This window comes from Pezoporus flaviventris, unplaced genomic scaffold (assembly GCF_033815535.1).
Source record: "Pezoporus flaviventris isolate CSIRO_AGI_PZ_B2104156 unplaced genomic scaffold, CSIRO_AGI_Pfla_v1 ptg000002l, whole genome shotgun sequence".
Classification (NCBI taxonomy): domain Eukaryota; kingdom Metazoa; phylum Chordata; class Aves; order Psittaciformes; family Psittacidae; genus Pezoporus; species Pezoporus flaviventris.
In genome coordinates this window covers 6707090-6725942 of record NW_026892550.1, presented here as the reverse complement: position 1 = coordinate 6725942, position 18853 = coordinate 6707090, and the positions used below count along the sequence as shown (strand labels likewise).

The 18853-nt window shown below is 43.8% G+C and overlaps 1 protein-coding gene across 2 annotated transcripts in view; it reads right to left on the bottom strand.

Moving 5' to 3' along the window:
• Positions 1 to 5645, bottom strand: part of MSANTD1 (Myb/SANT DNA binding domain containing 1) — a 32509-nt gene extending 26864 nt beyond the window's left edge. Inside the window, exons 1-2 of one of the 2 annotated variants that reach the window (XM_061467887.1) lie at positions 5516 to 5645; positions 4585 to 4677 (exon numbers count right to left, since the gene is read on the bottom strand). In XM_061467887.1, the coding sequence (XP_061323871.1) occupies positions 4585 to 4651 (67 nt within the window). In that variant the 5' untranslated portion in view covers positions 4652 to 4677; positions 5516 to 5645. Of the gene's footprint in view, positions 1 to 3688; positions 4099 to 4584; positions 4678 to 5515 lie in introns of those variants that run through there. The other variant, XM_061467882.1, reaches the window with a different exon arrangement.
• Between the last annotated feature and the right edge of the window lie 13208 nt (positions 5646 to 18853).

Here is an 18853-nt window from a genome sequence, read left to right as displayed (position 1 = left end):
AGCCAGAGAGCTTATCTGCTTAAGTGGTTGCTAATGGAAGTTGAGACTGTACAAGAGGTAGCTGCTGTTTCTGGGACAGGCTGCCAGCAGTGTCAGCCATCCCACAGCATCTGTATGTTTCCTTGTACAGGAAACACGTATGGCTTTCGAAGGACTAAACTGGAAGTATCACACAGTAGGTTGCAGTTGGTCTTGACTATATTCCCAATTCCATGCTCAGAGTCTTTCAGGGAAGTGTAGTAACCCAACAGAGAGCTACTGACAGGGCCTGTGAAGTCCTGCTTGGTTCTTTCTTTGCGCTGATGATCCACACAAATTCTTCAGCTACCAGGACACCAAGCTGCAGCTCCAAGACAAACACAGTATTGGGAACTTAAGCGTTAGCTCTCATGGCTTGCGCTAGGCAAGAGGATGACCCATCTCAACGTAGGAAGGTTTACTGCAATATGCATATAATGTTGCCCCTTTTAACACAAAGTGGATTGCCAGTATTTGGGGTCCTGTGATTCCTCTTGGTTTACAGCACGCAGTCATGTTCCCTGGACATCCTAGGGGCAGCCAGAAGAGGTCATTTCCCCCTCTCACATCCAAACATGCTGTCTCCAGCCAGCCTTCTGTCCTGGGATCTCCCCTTGCTGCCTTCACCATAAGCCTGTACTGCAATTGCTTTTAGGTTCCTCACTGACTCCTGGCTTTTTCCAGCTGTTTTTCCCTCTCCATGGCTCCCTGCTGTTTATCAAACACAGATCTGCTCCAACCACTCCCCAGCCACCAGGGATCAGTTTATATGCCAGCCTTAGCGTGTTCTTCCGATCCAGACATTAACTTCTATTGCTTCAGCTATCACTAAGCCAAAGAGTGTGTCTTAGTTTCCTCTCGGCCTCAGTGAAATACTGCCAGCAAACCCATCAGCCCACAAAGCAAAGAAACATTCTCTAGCCATCGCATGCAGCAGCATTCTGGCCAACCTGAGGAAGTCCCTCTGCCTCCTTTCATAAACTCTCCTGAACTAATGCACACCCACTAAACACTTTTGGATGCAAACTTTTCCATGTCTGGCACCAGCTGCCCGGTACCAACAGTGTTTTTAAAATCCTTGCCAGTGCTTTTCATTCAATGTGGCCTTCAGTGTTGTAAACTAAAGGATGTGCCCTGAGTAAGTGTAGATCTGTGCAGCGAAAAGCAGTGTGATTTGCTTGCCTGTAAATAATCACCTCAATGTGGGTACTCATATAATATCTCAGACTGGAAGGAACCCATAAGGATCATGCACTCCAACTCCTTGCTCCTTGGAACACTACCTACAACTAAACCATATAAGTAAGACTGTCATCTAAATACTCCTTGAACTCTGTCAGGTTTGGTGCCATGAGCATGTCCCTGGCAACCTGTTCCAGTGATTGACCACCTTCCCAGGGAAAAACCTTTTCCTAATGTCCAATCTCAATTTCCTTGGATGCACAACTAAACCCACAGAACTGGAGAGACATTCGGTGTGAAAAGCAAGTACAGACAAGCTGTCTGAATGGAATCCATAGCAGATGTGAATGGTGATAGGGAATTCTTATTCTGCTTCATTCCTAACTGTTCAGTTGACAGGTTTCTGCATAGCCAGAAAGAGCACTTCTGGATCCACATGTTCTAACCAAATCTTCAATTCCTCAGCAGGCTGGGATTTATTGGTTATATAAAACAGTTTTAATGACTGTGGGACCAGAGACCTTCTGCAGAAAGCAACAAGGAACCACTATCTAATTGCAAAGAAACAACCCAAAACCATTTTAAAAACCCAAGCCAGTTCACAACACAGTATCTCATTCTTTTTCATTGAAGTGGCCAGTGTTTTTCATTTGCTGCGCAAACAGAAAGCAACAAGCACAAGTATGACTACTTCTTGTCAGCGCCCCACTAGCCATGTAAATGAAAATATTCTCTGCTAGCTAACACACTGCAGCCTTAACCCAACAGTGATGGCTTGAATGCTTGAACACACTGTTTGCACTGACCTCCCCACGCTGTCCTTAATGCCCTGTAGCAAAACCCACTGGCTAAAGCCACTCAAGTAAACCAAAAACCACAGGCAGCAGTCTAAAATATTCAGTGCTAGTGTCCTGTTTTTTCCCATTTGCAACATCTTCCCTCTCTGCACACTGTGCTTCCTGATAACCAGACAGGCAGACAGTATTAAAACTCATGCATACCTTTTCAAATGATTTCTCATCAAGTCTCAGCGGGAACTAATTGAAGATTAAACTAATCATTCCTTGAGGCCTCGCATGGAATGTTTTATCACTTTTTGTGAATACATTATGGAGAACTTCAGTGAAGTGCTGATCTGGCAAGACCACTGAACACACAAGCTGGAGTGGTTGGACAGCCCAACACACACCTGGAAAACAGGGATTTGGGACATCCTCGATAAATGGGACAAGACAAAACCTTCTCTGTGTCTTCTGTCTGTAAAACCAGCCTAGCAATGCCATGATAGTAAACGGTTTCCAAAACATCACCCTGCCTTTCTGAAAACAAAGGAGCAAACCTGACAAGAGCTGTTTGACATTACATGAAATATTCCTGATCAACTCTGATCTTCTCTGCCTCCTGAAATCTGGAGAATAACATGAGACCCAGCCAAAACCCAGCTACTGTAACTCACATTGGTCCCTGCTTTAACCTGTTTCCACAACAACAAAATTCTTTCATCAACTGATCTGCAGCTCCATCCCTGACCTCTGATCCACACGGTGCCTCTCTGGGTATTGTACATGGCTATCATATAACGACAACTGACATCCAGACTTCCACCAGCCCCTGGGTAGAAAGCCATAATGCTGGGTCATGGCAGACCCCCAGACGAAAACTTAACATGCTTCTTTCTGCAGTGCCTTGCAGGGATATATGGAGCCATTTAACTAGAGATGAAAGCTGAAAGAAAGGCCCAAAAAGGTTTTGAAGCAACAGAAAACACCCCCTGAAATGTCAGAACCAGACACTCCACTCACTAATAAAATTCATAGTCACAAAAGCAGGATCAGATATATCAGTGTTTGCTTTGACAGGAATAGACATTTTCAGGTTTCTTCCACTCTAAAGGCAGAAGAGAATCCTGAACATAAGTCACCACAACTACTGGGAATATTTGGGGAGTATTTTATGCATTTTATAGCTGTAAATGTTTTCTAAATATTATTGTGCTCTATTCCACTCTGTTTCCCTATGTTGTTTTTACCTTACAAATGAGAACTCCCTCAGGCAGGGATCACATGCCAGTTCTCATCTAAGCATTTAAAATATTACTGGTGGTGTGAGTTATCAGTCCAAGTTTCTGGAACCACTCTCGCTTTTAAGACAGTTTAGATGCTTCCCACTACTTCTGACATGCTACAATATGGGAAAGCAAGACCAGCTTTGTTTTAGATTGTTAACATGATACAATTGCAGTGCACTTAGAAATGGTGAAAAATCAACTCTTTCTCTCAATTCCAAATGCCCTATTCTTCATGAATTCCCTTAATTTGTAAATTAACCTTGTGAATAAGGTTCTCATTTACATTTGTGATAATTATTGTTAGAGAGCAAACATCTCTGCTGCTGCCTGTTTATACGTACACATATATACACACATGCTTTTTCATTTTTTTTATACACACACACACACACACATACATGTACACACACATTATTTTACCTGGTTGATTTCTAATAGCAATTATTCTAACAGAAGCCTTGGAAGAGAAGAGGAAGGGATAGCTGAAGGAAGGCCAGGCCATCTCCTCACTGTAGAGCCCAGGGACAGTTCTCTGCATGCAGGTTAACCCTCAGGAAGTGCAAGAGCCCTGTATTCCCCTCCAAACCTGCAGACAGGCATTGCATGTCCCTACAGACTGCACCATCTCGGGAGGAATCCAAGACTGCTAAAAATTAGAATCCTGCCTGGATGCCACAAGATGTTCTGCTCTGCGCTGTAGTTTTACATAAGAAACACCTAAAAGAGCACTTATTTTGTCTGTCTTTAAGCAACAGTCTCATTGGAAAATTCCGTGTGTAAAAGCTCGGTGGAGACAATGAGAGCAACTGCCAGTCCAGTATGGGATTGTAAGAAGGCATCTATACCATGAGACATGAGAGGTTTTTGAACTCTAAACAGTGAAGAAACGCTAAAAGTCAACATATTTTAAAACACACCCCTGCCAGCCTCCTGCTAACACTTCAGAATGGCCCAGTCACGCAGCACTCTCAGAGAAGAAAGAAAATGGGTTCAAGGATAAAGCACCGGTCAGTTAAACCCCATAAAACCCCAAATCAGAATCACCACAGAAAACAGGTGTTGTAACATGGACTCCTCTGTCCCCAGGGTACAGACCTGAGAAGCGGCTCCTTACAAGGAGCTGACACAGTGCCTGACTCGAGCTCCTCTGCCTGAAGAGAAGACAGCACAGCAGCTCCACACTGGGAAATGGCAGCCCTGAAACCTCCCCGTTCCCATGCCCAGCTTTCCAGAAGCGGAGCAGAAGGAGGCTCAGTACACAAACCTGCACTGGTTGGGGCTTGGGGGTTTATGGTGTGGAAGAAAACCTCCGGTACCTGCTGGCCTAGGAATGGAAGATCCTCCATGAGCCTTGAAGTCAGCGCAGGAGTCCTCACAGCACATCACCGGCCCGGAGCAGAACTTGGTGTCTGGGGAAGAGAGAGTCTGGCAGAAGAAGGAACCGTGTGGGAAGGGGAGTCAGGAGACATTTTGTTGCAGAGGAGGAGGAAGGTCAGCTGTGCTTAGCCAGGGTTATCTGGTAAAGGCCTGGTGAGGAGGGGTTAGTTCAGTTTGCAGACTCTAGCCTTGCAAACAGCACAAACATATCCCATGTGCTATACGGTCCCATCATAAATGACTTGAATCAGCCCATAAGCCTTCAATAACCTTATTCCTACTCATCTTAAGCCACAAGAATATGACAAACATCCTCATTCACACATCTTGCCGCTGCCAGCCAAAGTGCCTCTTTAAAACACATCCCAGCCTCACCCAGGCCACCAGTGGATGTAATTTTCCCCCAGCTTCTCTCTTTATCTGCCCAACTCTTCTATTAGTAAGTTAATTGCGAGTGCTCAGCATGTGTCCCCTCAGAGAACCACACTTTGCCCTGTAGGTATTGTTATCTCTATTTTGCACAAGGAGAAGCCAGAGCCTGTTCCAAGAGGAAACATTTCAAAAGTTTCTAAACAACTGTGGAGCTGAAGTAACTTTCAAATGAGAAATGGATGCTCCAGAGTTGGAGTCAGCTTTGTGCATCCTTCAGTCACATCTCAAAATGAAACACGGTCTCAATTCACTTAAGGTGAGGTCCTCAAAGCCGCAGAAGCACCTAACACCTAAAGAGTATCACAACAGAAACGATCTTCGAGTTTAAGACAGAGCTAAATGAGCCATGACCTCTCCCCTCCTCCAAGAACGTAACTGATTAGGCGCCTAACACCCCGCAGGAACCCCTTTTTTCTCCAAAAGAAGGTATTTGGGTACCTCAAGCTTTTCTTCCTCCATGCTGAGATCCAACCATTTTGGCCAAGCTGAACCTGTTAGCACTGACACCTGTGAAGGCACACTTGTGTTGGGAAGCTGTGAGCACATCTAACGCTCCTCAACACAGCTCTGGTATCAGTACACCGGAGCAGTTTCCATTTAAAGACGTGGCTGGAGGAAGAGGGAGTGGTTGGGGTGGCACGAAAACAGCACCCGCTGCCAGGGCAAGGTGGTTGCAACCTCTCCCTATGGAGATGGGTGCTGGGTTTGGACTCTGCCTCCAGGGCTGGTTTTGATGTTTTAATGCAAAGCTTGTAGTCAGCAGCCTCGGGAATGCTGCCAGATACCTGCTCCCCACCACCGTTCAGGGGAGGTCCCAGTCGGTACGCCACAGTCAGGCTCCCACTTGCTTCTCCTCTCCGGCTCTGCAAATCCTTCTCCGCACCGTGGCACAACTTCAATAGGAAGGGCTGAGAGGTTGCCTACAGCCTGGGAAGGGACAGGTGGATTTGAATATCCCTTGGGAGAAGAAGGACCCAAACCCATGTTCGACCACTTCTGAGACAAGTATTAGAACTATTAAGTTGTTATATGAAAACCACCGCACCAATCATTTGTATCTTAAGCAGTGAGCACAAGGCTGTGAGGTGAGGCCTTAGCAGCAGGGGCAGGTTTGACTCACCTGGCCAGGTTTGGAGCTGGAAAAGTGTGGGAGCCGCTCCTGGGATGCAGTGTGAGAGCTGGTGCAGGGACACAGGTGGGAATGGGGTAACCAGGAGCCTAAGTAGGTATCAGGACAAGTATCGGGGAGGGAACAAGGTCCTGCAAACAAACCCTCTTGAGAGCACCAGAGATATATCAGTTCTCACTATCTGAAGTCCTAACCTTACTTTAGGGTTAAAATGTCAAACTAAAATCTCTTTTATCACCATCACAGTGCTTTTACCTTGAATTGTTAAGTGTTTGTTTAAGCTGAGCTTAAAAAAAGCCTTGACTGTTATGCAGATCATAAAACACTCTGTAGTCCAATGGGCTATAGAAAGTTCCTATAGTTTTATTAACCAGTGGGCGCTTAGTTAGCTTCCTGCACCTTCTTCATCCCCAAACTAAAAGAGTTTAGCTGGAAAAATTTAACTACAGGGGGTTCTTAAAGGAATTTTTAAAGCAGCTGTTAGCCAATGTGGTTTTATCCCAAACCAACACAACAAAGCAACAGCTAGCTTTATGTTTAATTGTTAGAAAAGAGTATGTAATTACAGAGCAAGTCTCTACACGTGCTTTTAAATACTGTGAGCCTGATTTTCTTCAATTTTGCTGTTTCTTCCAATTCTTTAACTATGCCTTTGAAAGAAGTGGAAGGACAGGTAGCACTCTTTGGAAGTTGCAAATAAGTCTTTTGAGAAAATAAATGCATTTTCATCTCCCTGGAATGCACCAACCATAAAAATAGGAGGTGTGCAGTAGAAAAGCAGCACTTTTTGACAAAACAGGAGGTATTTAGAGAAGTTATCTCTGTAAGTAGGGATAGAGGAGTAGGGTGAGTAAATGGAAATGCCTGCAATTCATTTTAGACATTTGGCAAGGTAATTCTTTAGGTAAAGGTGTGCAAGAGCTCCAGAATTTGTTTCAGGCCCATTTAGAGACACAGTTTGACACAAGGTTTTGATTTAGATTTCAGACTCAGCGACATAGTCATTAGTTTATTCAACAACATCAGAAGTGAACAGCAAATACCACTAAACTTCCTCCTTTAAAATAAGAAAATGAGAGCTCAAATCCTGCATTGTTCCATGCTGATTTTTTAGACAGAATTTCCCACTCAGCAAGGTGAGAACTGAAAAATCTCAGCCAAGGAAAACAGCTTCATCGCTATGTCCCCCCAGCTCCGAAGACACTGCTGGTGGAATCTGGTATCCTATATCTAAAGCATCAGGAAGTGTTTGGGAGACTGGTGTTAGGGAACAGTACCATCGAACAGAGATTGAGTTCCTTGAAATCCTTTTTTATTTTAAGAAAAAAAGAAGAGAAGAGAATATCCCGCATTTTTATAAGCCTGAGCATAAGGACACAAACTCAGCTTATGGTGCCTTCCAGCCAAGCACCTGTCAGCTATAGAAGAAATACCCTACAGTTGTGTCTCCACTGATTGCCACAGCTGCTTTTTCAGCATTTGCAGTCTTGTGGGAGCACTACAAAGCTTAATATTGCTTTTGTCATTTGGAGAGCAATGCTGGCCAATCCTGCTTTCACTACCACATTATTTGATTAAATAACCAAAAGTTAATTATACCACATGCCAATACACACTGCAGTCTTACCAGCCATAAATCAGGCCCAGGTTAATGCTTTTATAACTAGTACCCTCTCTAAATATGCTCAACTCAGATGAACTGTACCCTCTGCCTGTTTGAGAATGATTGCCCACATGCGTTTTGGAGGATGGATGTACACCTCATAGCGCATACCCGAGCTTAGAATTTTTTTGCTCACAGAACACCAAGGTGCAGATCAGAGCACCCCTGACACCCATATGGCTACTGTAGTATCTGTGGTTTATGTTCTGCACCATGAAGAAAGAGAATCCAGACTTCAGAAATACCTGCAACACCACCTTCCTCTGAATCCCACTAAGAGGGATGCCATTATCCCCACAGGAGGATACCACCTCTTCCAGAATGGCCTGCTATCCAAACCCATAGCTGGTGCTACCACCACCATCCCCTTACCCAGTGGCAAGCCCTGTATCCTCTGTCCTCTTTCAGGTCTCAGTCAAGACTTTTGGTTCCAGAGCTCAATAACTCTAAGAAGCAGAAACTCCCAATTAATGCGAAAGAGACAGTTTCTAGTCAGATACAAGTTGTGTCCCTGAAGAAAACCAGGGCAGTTCATCAGGAGGAGAGTCTGGCCTCTGAAAGAAATGCATCAAAATCCAAATTTTATATTATTTTATTTTCATCTGATCCAAATTCAGAACTTAACTGTGAACTGTTCTTTCCCGGTGATAATCATATAACCATCTCTGAACAGTAGGATCAAGAATTTGCTCTGCACCTTTCTTCCTTTAATGAGGACTATGGGAAACAGCAGAGATATCAGACAGTTAACATGCTTACCTCTCCCTGTATATCCTACAGATGCCAAAAGTCTCACAAATTTCCCTTTCCTGATGTCAAAACAGATACGAAAAAGGATTTTCACAAACATGAAAGAGAGAGCGAAGGGAAAGTGGGGCTTCCTTTCGGGTGAATGCAATAGATAAGTCAGATGCAATCCAAAAAAAAATAAACTTTAAAAAGTACTTTTAGAATCTAGCTCAGTTTTCAGCATGAATGACATTGCTGAGGAAAGGGGGAAACACACAATAGGTGGTATGAACAAAAAAAGTAGGACAGCTATCTACTGATGTATAAGCAGAGCTGAACAAGCTTAACGCATTCAAATCAGAGACCAGACAATTCTGTGGCAACATCTGAGAAATACACAGAAAAGCTGTATGCTATGGGGCCAGCAGTGGTAGAGGACTGGACACGGTGAGCCCAGGCATCATTTCCGAGCCTATGCTTTAAAGTTCTCTAGGCACAGAAACCCTTCTGTATCTATGATCAGTTTTCTGTGTAGTATTTTTACTTCTATTGTATTCGAGACACAGTTACCGCACTGTGCAACACTTGGGCACATTGCGCATTTACACATAGATCTAATTTTTTGACTTATTTTAAGTTTCCATTGAAGTCTTTAACATCCTGTTTATCTTCTTGATCACTGCTAAGGACTGGGCTGGTATTTTCCACGAGCTATCACAATGACACCAAGATACTTTTCCCCAGTTGTTACATCTCTGTGGATACAGGTACGGTTCTTTTCCCCTTAGGTGTTGTTTTGCAGTTATCTAGAGTGGGTGAGAAAATGGAGAAGAATATTCACAGCCAGGTTTAATGTTAGCTACCTTCAAAATTTCTTATAGGTGAAGCTTGTCATCTCTCTTTCTAAAGCAGTAGCAGATAATTTAACAGTAAGGATACCAACAGAGATTCCTGTAGCCTGGTGACTGTCCTGCAATTAGAAAATGCATGATTCAGTTCCTACCCTCTGTTTCATTACCTTCACTTAATTAGGACCATAACCAGTTCAAAACTACAGGAGCACTTTCCCCGTTGGTTCCTGAGAATTTAAGGGGTTTGATGGCTGTTGGTAAGGGACCTTAGAAATCCAGCTGTACCCTACCGACCAAACCAATTCTACCCAGGGGCTACTGTGCTTCAAAGTACACAGATTTGTGACAGCTTCCTTCTACAAAACCCATTTTGACATTTATCCAATTTATCATATTTACAAATTCAAGTCTTTATTTTAGTTTCCATGTATTTGCCCCAGGAAGTCTAGATTTACCAGCATGCATAGCCCCTTAAACATCTATCGTATCTGCCACTTTCACTTCAATTATTTAATTCATACCAAGAAAGACCTTTAATTCAGCAACTCCACATTTGGGACTCTTTGGTGGCTACCATGGCTACAAACTATTTTTGTCAATACTATTATGCATTTTATCCAATTGTTCTAAACCTGTTCTTCTGATGTTTCAATTTAAAACATGACTTTAGATGCTTTCAGATACCAAAATACTCCAGAAGAGAAGGCTCCCTGAGAACCTTTATAATGAATAGCAAAGCAAAGATTTATTTAGCCTTTCAGTAACAGCATTATGTACTTTGAGTTTTCTTATTACACTACAATTGCCGATCAAGCTTGCTGAGGGACAGGCTTCCTACTCTTCATGTGTTTGAAGGGTTTTTTTCATTGTTTCTGTGAATTTAGCACGTTGTTCCTCAAAATTGATTTTACCTGCCTTGTTTAACTTGCCTTATTTAATTTTAAAGATGTTCTTCTCTATTTTCACCATTCAAACATGACCTCCACTTTCTGAAAGCTATCTTTTCATTTCTAACATCTCTCTGCCCTTCCATTGAACAATACCAGCTTTTCAGAGAGTTCTTATGCTTTTAGCTGTTCCTTTGAACCATAAAAATTGTAAGAATCATTCTAATATTTATGTATTCTACCTCTTGGAGATTTTTGTGTTTGCACAGGGACAAGAAAACTGAGTTTGTCCTGGTCCTTGCACCAGCTCTGGTGTTAAAACCAGTGTTCTCTTTTTCGATTTACGTTTTTCCACATCCATACATTGCTTTTCCTGTTGTTTCTCACACAAGCACCCTTCTCCTTGATTTCTGATCCTATGTTTACTGTCATTGGTATTTCTCCATTTACTTCTGCAGAGAAAGACCCTTCCTCCCCTTGTACTTCATTGAGTACTCTCTCGATACCAAGTATCTCAAACAAATATGTGTCTCTCCTCCAAATGCAATTGCGCCATTTGACAAGACAAGAGCTCATATTTCCAAATCAGAGCCCTCTGGTTTTCTCAGCCATTATTTCATTACGGAGAATTTTCCAGACAGTTTCAGGACCATGTTTCAGCCATCACTTTGCAATGATACTAATTATCAATGCAGTCAACAGCAATATCAACACTGCCATCGCCATGTCTCTCCGAGATACGAGATGCATTCCTTCAGCCCCATTTGTTCTATGTCTCCCCACAAGAGCACTGGATTCCCTGGAAGGGCAGTTGCTTCACATGTCCAGGATAGTTTGGATGAGAAGTCTGAGAAGATCAGCTTCTGTAATGTTTCCTAAAACCCACTGTGAAGAGGCTCACTGACACAGACGGCTGATTTTCATCCAGGAGATTCTAGCATCATTCCACTCTCTCATGCAGTTATTAGGATTTCATTTACTTCTGGAGCCTCAAGGGAAATTTCATAATCAGCACACCTGGTATGTGTAGTATAAATAATTAAGGGGATGCCCTCTCTAACGATCTATGCAAAAAGGCTGTTCTGCTGTAAGAAATGGCCTGGATCATAATCCTATCAGAAGAATGAATTGGGGTTGTAAGACCCTCTCCATTTTCAGACTCAAAAAAACTCCCATGAACATTTACTGAACTAGATGGAGTCAAGACTCTACCTGATCTATAGAGGAACCTACTCCATCAGTATGAGTTATTTCAACATTATTCTTTCTACTCTGTCAGCAAAGGTGGTACTTTAGCACCATTTTTCTATCCCAGAATATAATTTACTGCTTACCAAAACAAAAAGAAATCACGACAGCAATTTGCCTTACAAACATAATAAGAAAAATACTTCATGTGACAAGTCTGGCAATAAGCCAGCACTATATAAACTGGTTTGATGATGAAAATACTTAGAGCAAACTGGACACCAACTCAAAATGTTCTGTGATTCCATATTAAAGAGGACAGAGATCACGAAAAGCCCTCCACACTTAGCTTTATCTCCTCAACAATTTGCAAGGACAGTAGTTACAGCCCAAGCTTCAGTCTTCGTTGGAGGTTTTCCCCTCAGACATGAAGAGCACTAAAGTCTTCACAAATTGGACGTGATAAGAAGGAGGAAATATACAGTTGCATTGCAGGACAGGTAAATCACATCTGATGGCTCACACTAACACGTTGGCAGCATTCACACAATTTTTGTCTGAAATGTTATTTTGGGATTGACCTTTTTGAGGACAAAGCCCCTTGGTAGTTGACAAGAAGCATATATCTACAGACTTCCACTTAAGTGCATTATGTCTTTCTCTGCCTTACCAATAGAATCCTTTGTTCTGAGTTCTTCCTTCTGATACCTTTGATTAATTCCCTGCCTTAATCTGCGTTTAATACTTACACTACAAATACCTCACTTGAAATATCTTTACTTTCTCCAAACCTGAACTAAAGTTTTACTTTGAAGCTTCTAAAAAAGTTTTATCACATGAGTGTGCTTCACTTTATGCTGCCACATGTAACTGAAGTACTGCATATTTGTGATGTGGAATCCAGTTTTGCAGATGAAAGAAGTTAAACAGTTCCTTTAAATCTGCATCTTTGATATGTAACTGAACTAGAGTCAAACCCTGAGATTTGCTCACCATTATTACTCCTTACATTATCCAACACATCAATTGGATATAGACAGTCAAATCAAGAAAATCAGCTTCTCAAAGGTTGAGTTCTAAATTTGATTATTTTTTACACCTAAAAATTGTTAATGAGTAGTTTATGACCAGAAGATTAAATCTGATCTGAACAAAACCGAAGATCTCTGCAACATGTGTAAACATGCTCCCACACTTTCAACTTGCCCAGTTACCTTAGGTCCATCTAAGCGCTTATACACTTTGACAAAGCAGTCAGATTTGAAAGTTCTATGACTAAATCTATGGCTATTAGTGTGAGCAGGCCATACTTAAATTCCACTTCTTCAATGGCTTATGAACCAAATTGCACTCATTACCAAAATTTCTCCCTTTCTAAAAGCCTGATACTACACCTGGATCTGATTGGGCACCTCCTTATACCTGTATGTTGCATTAAGGGGACTCTGCTCCAGTGCATGAGTCCTCTAGAGCCAGAGCCTTCAGTTGTAGCACAATAAAGCATCGCAGGATTATAGTAGCCTTCTTAAGACAAATAAAAATGACTCCTCTTTATCTTCCAAGTTCCTTTGTATTGATGACATCCAGAACCTTACCCCTCAGTTTAGAAAAAAGTGAAGCAGGAGGCAGTTATCAAGGTGGAGGGATCCAGGCATTCTATGACAAAATACAGCATTCCATTTCAGTGCTGCTCTCTTCCTACCCTACCCAGAGCAGTGAGATGCTGATTAATGAAGCCAAAGTTCAGAACCCTCAGCAAAAAGTGAGTTTCAGTTCAGAAAGGACTTTGAGCATGTCTGGAGTGAAAAGACCACTGTAGTAAAGCTTCACAAGCTGAGCAGTATTCTCTTCCTCTTTGAGAAGTAAATGTGTGATTTGAAAGTCTCTGAAACCTGTATGACTTCCCTTTCTCCACCTGCACTCTTCATTCTGTGCTGGTGGAAGCCCACACAACCCTGCTCCATCAAATCAATCAGCCTGTTCTACACTTATACATGCTCATAGGTATTTGAGCCCACTAATACTAAAGATGCTATAGCACTCCCAAGCTGTAGGGACTAAGGGGTTAATCCACTCACAGGCATACATTAAACCATGCTAAGAGCATTCCACAGAAATACCATCCTGAGCCAGCAACCCAGAAGGAATTGCTAACCTGACACACGTTCTGTCCAGGCAACAAATACACTTGGTTTTTAAACTCAGCATCAATAGGGCACTTTGTGGGACATTCAGGAACCCTTAGAAACCTGAGGGCATAGAAAATCAGCCATTGTATGGGCAGCTGCATGAAAAACAACAAACTGGAATGCAGTTTATGTAGCATTAGCTGTGAAAGTTGTATTTTGCTGTAAGCAGACTCATTTTGAGTAGCACCTGTTTAAAAGGCAAAATATTTTCTCATTCATCTTAAAAGCTGCAGCTCTGCCCCTGCTCCTCTTGGCATATGCCGTATGGACACGCACTTACAGGAGAATAAAGAACCCACAGTGTAAGGATCGCAGATATCGATCTCTATCAGGCTATACAAACCAGCAGTTTTAGCAGTCTCTCAGGAGTTTGCTGTAAAAGCAATTGGAACTGCAATTAACAACAGCACATCTTAGGATAGGGAAAGACTCCTAACTAGAAGCTAATTAGGAGGGCAAACACTGAAGCTTGTTAGCTGAGATGCTAATGAGAATTATACTTGAGTGGCAGCAGACTTGCTATTCAGAGGTAATTAGAAACCTCAGCTGATAGTATATTGCTCTTAAGAGCTTTCAAAACAACTGGAAAAACTGTCCTGCAGCTAAGGATCCAGCATGCCACATGGAGTGATTCTTGGGCACGCGGAACAGCCAGAAAATTACAGCCAGGCATCGGGCCAGCTTAACAGCATGTGAAAAAGGTAGAGGGGGGTTTGTAGGAGGTACGTGCCCTCCTGGATTATCTGCCACGGCTTTGGTTCCTCAGTGGCAAATCTGATGCAGTCATTTACACTATCTAGCTAAATCAGCATCAGTTGCACAAGAGGGTGAGCTGCACACCCTGAGCATCCACCCCCGACTTGTGCAGAGCATGATAAGGACCTGGGCTAGTTCAGCATCCCCTGACATCCTTCCTATCCCACCCACCAGCCTCTCCCATCCCATCCCAGCCCTCAGCATTCAGCCAGGGAAAGCTGCTGGTGTCAGCTCTGCCAGGGCTGTGTGCAAGTTGCTCTCACAGTGCCTCTGCCTTCCCAGGGCATGGGAGGGTTTTACTCTCCCTCTCTTTGAGCAGTGAGGAAGCGAAGAGTAAACTGAGGCGCTTTGAGGGGAAAACCTGTTAAACATAACGTGGCTGCAATGGGGAACGTGAAGTGTGGCCTTACCTGGGCTGAGTTGCATGGCTGATTCCTGCTCTGAGCAGAGCCAGGGAGGCAAAGCAGAGGGGCTGCCTGTTTGAATGTTTCCTCTGTGCCTGATTGGAAGCGCAAGAGCCAGTCAGGGGCAGGGGAGAGGCTGCTAAACTCAAAGTAGTTTGCTTGTTTCAGGAAAAGATTGGATACTGGAGAACCTGCAGGCTGGTTCACAGCGTATTTGAACACATGAAAACCTTTGGGTGTCACAGGGGATTGAAACTCGCTGGAAGAATCAAGGGGATTTTCAGTTTTGGCGAGGCCCTGTTTGCATTAAAACTTGCAGCGATTTAAGCAAAACCTGGTTTTAATTCTAGTTATTGAAACCAATCGTAAAACCCATGTGGATACTCTTAAACACATTCAGCTTTCCCAAAAGAAAACCCAATGCAATGCAGATTCCAATTAAAGCACACAGAAGAGCACCACAAACGGTTTGACATCAGTGTAATTAAATAGATTTCAAAGTTTGACTGTAGTTAAACAAACGTGACTTTTAATGCAGATGCGACCTAGCAGTCACTGGCTGATGGCATGTGAGGGACGAGAACTTTGCGTACTGAAACCTCCCTGCAAGAGTCCTGGGAGAGAATATGTGTAAATACACCCTTCACATGAGCAGTGTCTGCAGTGGAAAGCGTGTGAAAGTACAAAGAATTAAGGGTAGACACTAACACAGCAACTATAGCCCATAAATCTATCTCTGAAAGGAAAAAAGCTCTGGGTGCGTAAGCAGTATTCTGAAGAGACAAACGCACTTCATTGAAGCTTTGGGAAACATCGTTTTCACTGATGTTTTTGAAGCAGGAGCCCCGGATTGTGGTTATTCAGGTTTAACAGGACCCGTAAATGCTGACTGCTGCTAGGGGCAAAATTCCCCGAACACCAAATTGATGTAGCTCTGGGCTTGACCAGCTGCAGCTCCCTGGAGAATCCTCCCAGCCACCAGCCATACACCTCCCTGGGCTCAGCACACAGCAGCCCACTGGTGACCAGGACGCTATGGTGGGTTTGACAAAGCCATTTCCCAAATCCAGACTCACTCATGGCTGGTGCCTGTGGTCCCCTGGCTCAGGACCTTGCACAGCCACTCTGCGCTCACCGTTAAGTGTCATGAGCTGCTTGGCAACTCAAACCAGGGTAAATAAAGGAAACAGAAAAGATTTAAATGCTAGCAACATGTATTAATGCTGCATGGGAGTTTTACTAGTGGGGAACTAAGGGTATAAATAGAGATACCTCTCTGACAGTCCTAGCAAACTGCTCTCAAGCTGGCACAGGTCCTAAGCACAACCTAGCCAGCACAACAGAGAAATGAAAGGCAGCTGCCATCCTCACCTTCACAGGGCTTATTCCCTCCATCTCCCCCTTGCTTAGTACTTATGGTAGATTTTGACCCTATCAAAGACTTTAATGGAAACACCCAGAGCTGCAGCCCCAGCTGGAAGCAAACCAGAGGTAGGCTCTGGTGTTTCCAGGTTTGCATTGCTGACGCAAGCAGGTACAGCCATAGCCGCAGGTGGGCAGGGCTCAGATCTGGCCAGAGACACGTCTGTGTCTGCCTTCCCTCCATGACCATCCCAGTGCCTGCAGTGGAAGACTGGGACGCTGGCATCAGACACAGCATCACCTGCAGGATACGGTATCTCTAAGGAGTGCTGGACAGTAATCCCACTGCCCCAGTTGACAATGAAACGTATGTGCCTGAACTTAAAAGGTCAGTTCAGCCAGGACTGAGCCTATTGGCTCATCGCGCACAATCAGTCTATAAGGGAAAATAAGGTCATCCGTCTCTGAAACAAAAGGTACCTGGAAATGCTCACTAAGCTTGGCTTTCACCAGATGAACTTCAGCCTTTCATTTCTGCACCTTCCTAACATAATTCTTCAGTTTCTCAAACTCTTTATCAGAACTAATACCTCTGACACACTTAGACATGCAGTTGGCCATGGCACAAGTTGAGCTAGACAAGCAACTCCCCAGTCCCCAGCATGCCAGTTTCTCGGTCCCTCCTGAGTCCCTGACAGGCAGCGTGGTGAGCACCTTTAACATGCTGGGCTGACATCTCACTGTATTGCATTTATTTGGGGGAAAAAAAAAATAAAAATCAAACATGTGGAACTAAAACTATGATTTGCTCATGCCAAGACATACATAGGCATAAGCCAATGGTAGTATACGTTTAGGGATGCTTATAGCAATAATCCAGTGATAGAGAGGATATATATACAATACGCACATATATGTAGAAAAGCAGAAACTCTTCTGGCTGGAACCAGAGATCAAAGCACCGTATTCATCCTGCCACGCTCAGGACTTACTCCCTTAGCTCTGAGCACTTTGCTTCCCAGGGCAGGGAGTCTTCTGATGGTGCCTTTCAGCCTCTGGGAAAACTACAGCAAAACTGGGTTCTCTGAACGCTTTTTGCTGCCTTGCTGAGCAATCTTTATTCTCCTCAGACTTTCCTCAAATGCAACAGTTCTTGGTTCTCATCTTCCCTCTGCAGGGATAAACGTACAACTCCATCCCTGAATTTCAGCTATTTATCTTCCCCTGACTGTGCCTGTCTTTGAGGAGTGTGAGCTTCACTCTGGCTCACACACAGCATCCAACTCCACAAGAGCCCAATTTTCCTTTCATGTAGATGATCTCCCACTGCAGCAGCATCGGCTTCCTCTGCAGAGGAGTCCTCCTCCACACCAGCCCTTCTCTCCACCCCACACTGCAAACCTGCAGCCAAATGGCACAATCTGTTGCAGATTTTACCTCTTTTTCTCCCCCCAGAGCCAGGCTGCTGCTTCCCCAGAGCCAGGCTGTGCTAGGTTTGCACTGCAGCTCCATGGGGATCAGTGTTTTAGCTCTGCAGGACACACTACCCCAGCCTTGTAGTGGTTTGAATGCTTTACCATGCTCCAAGCAGCTACCTGCTCTTTCTCAAGGCTTCATGTGCACAGAGGAAGGTCCTTGGCTTGGGAAGTATTTGTGAGTTTATCAAGGATTATTTCTGTGTTTTCCAGTAATGGGGTTTCCACTGATGCCCCTGAATTTACTTTTCTTTCCCCCTAATTTGCAGCCTGATCTCTCACAACTGACATAATGCCCCAAAATTGCAACACCGCACCTTTAATCTTAGATCACTCACTGGCCCTCTTTTTCTTCAGGGAAGAAAAAGGGGAGGAAAAAAGAGTAGTATGAGGAGCAGAAGTCTCTTCTTTGTTGAAGCCTTTGGCCCCAGGTCAAGAAGGCTTTTCATGGGAAAGCCCTGTGGTTCCCTGGAGAACTTAAATGCTCTGCTGCTGCCTTCACCTCTGTGCTCTCTGAAGGCAGTGGCTGTATCTGTTTTCTGTGCTGCTTCCTTCCCTCTGCATTTACTCCTTGGTAACCAAGTACAGCCATCACATTCTGTATTATGACTAAAGGAACTTTCAGCCTAAAGGAACTCATGAATCCATGATGCTGTTTTCCCTACTTATGAACGATGGATTTGGTTTGTTTGGTTATGTGTTACTAAAACCATTTGTCTGTGGCTTAGTATGAGTAGGTTTCTTCTTCCACTTCTGTTAAGCAGTCCTTTGTTTCCTGTGTGACCTGTAACCCCAGTATTCTCGATTTCCAGAACACCCAGTGTGCTCTTTACTTTGTCCTTACCATATCCAGTCACACTGGGGTTTTAGTTTGGCTTGCCTTGCTGCAAGGTTCTCTGCTCTCACATCAGGCTAAGGAGGTTTCTGTGCTCCACGTGTTCATCACTGCACCCCTGCCCACTGTTGTCTGCAGGAGCTGAGCTGCCTTCCCCAAGCACACAGTGCTGCTCTGCCTTTCACACACCATCTTATTGCTCTGCACTAGTCATACCTGTAAAATCACATTCTCTGGGTCGCCACACTTGTGTCTCAGTGCAGTGCTTTCCATCTCCCTGCATTTCTCCCGTCTGCTGATTTCTCATT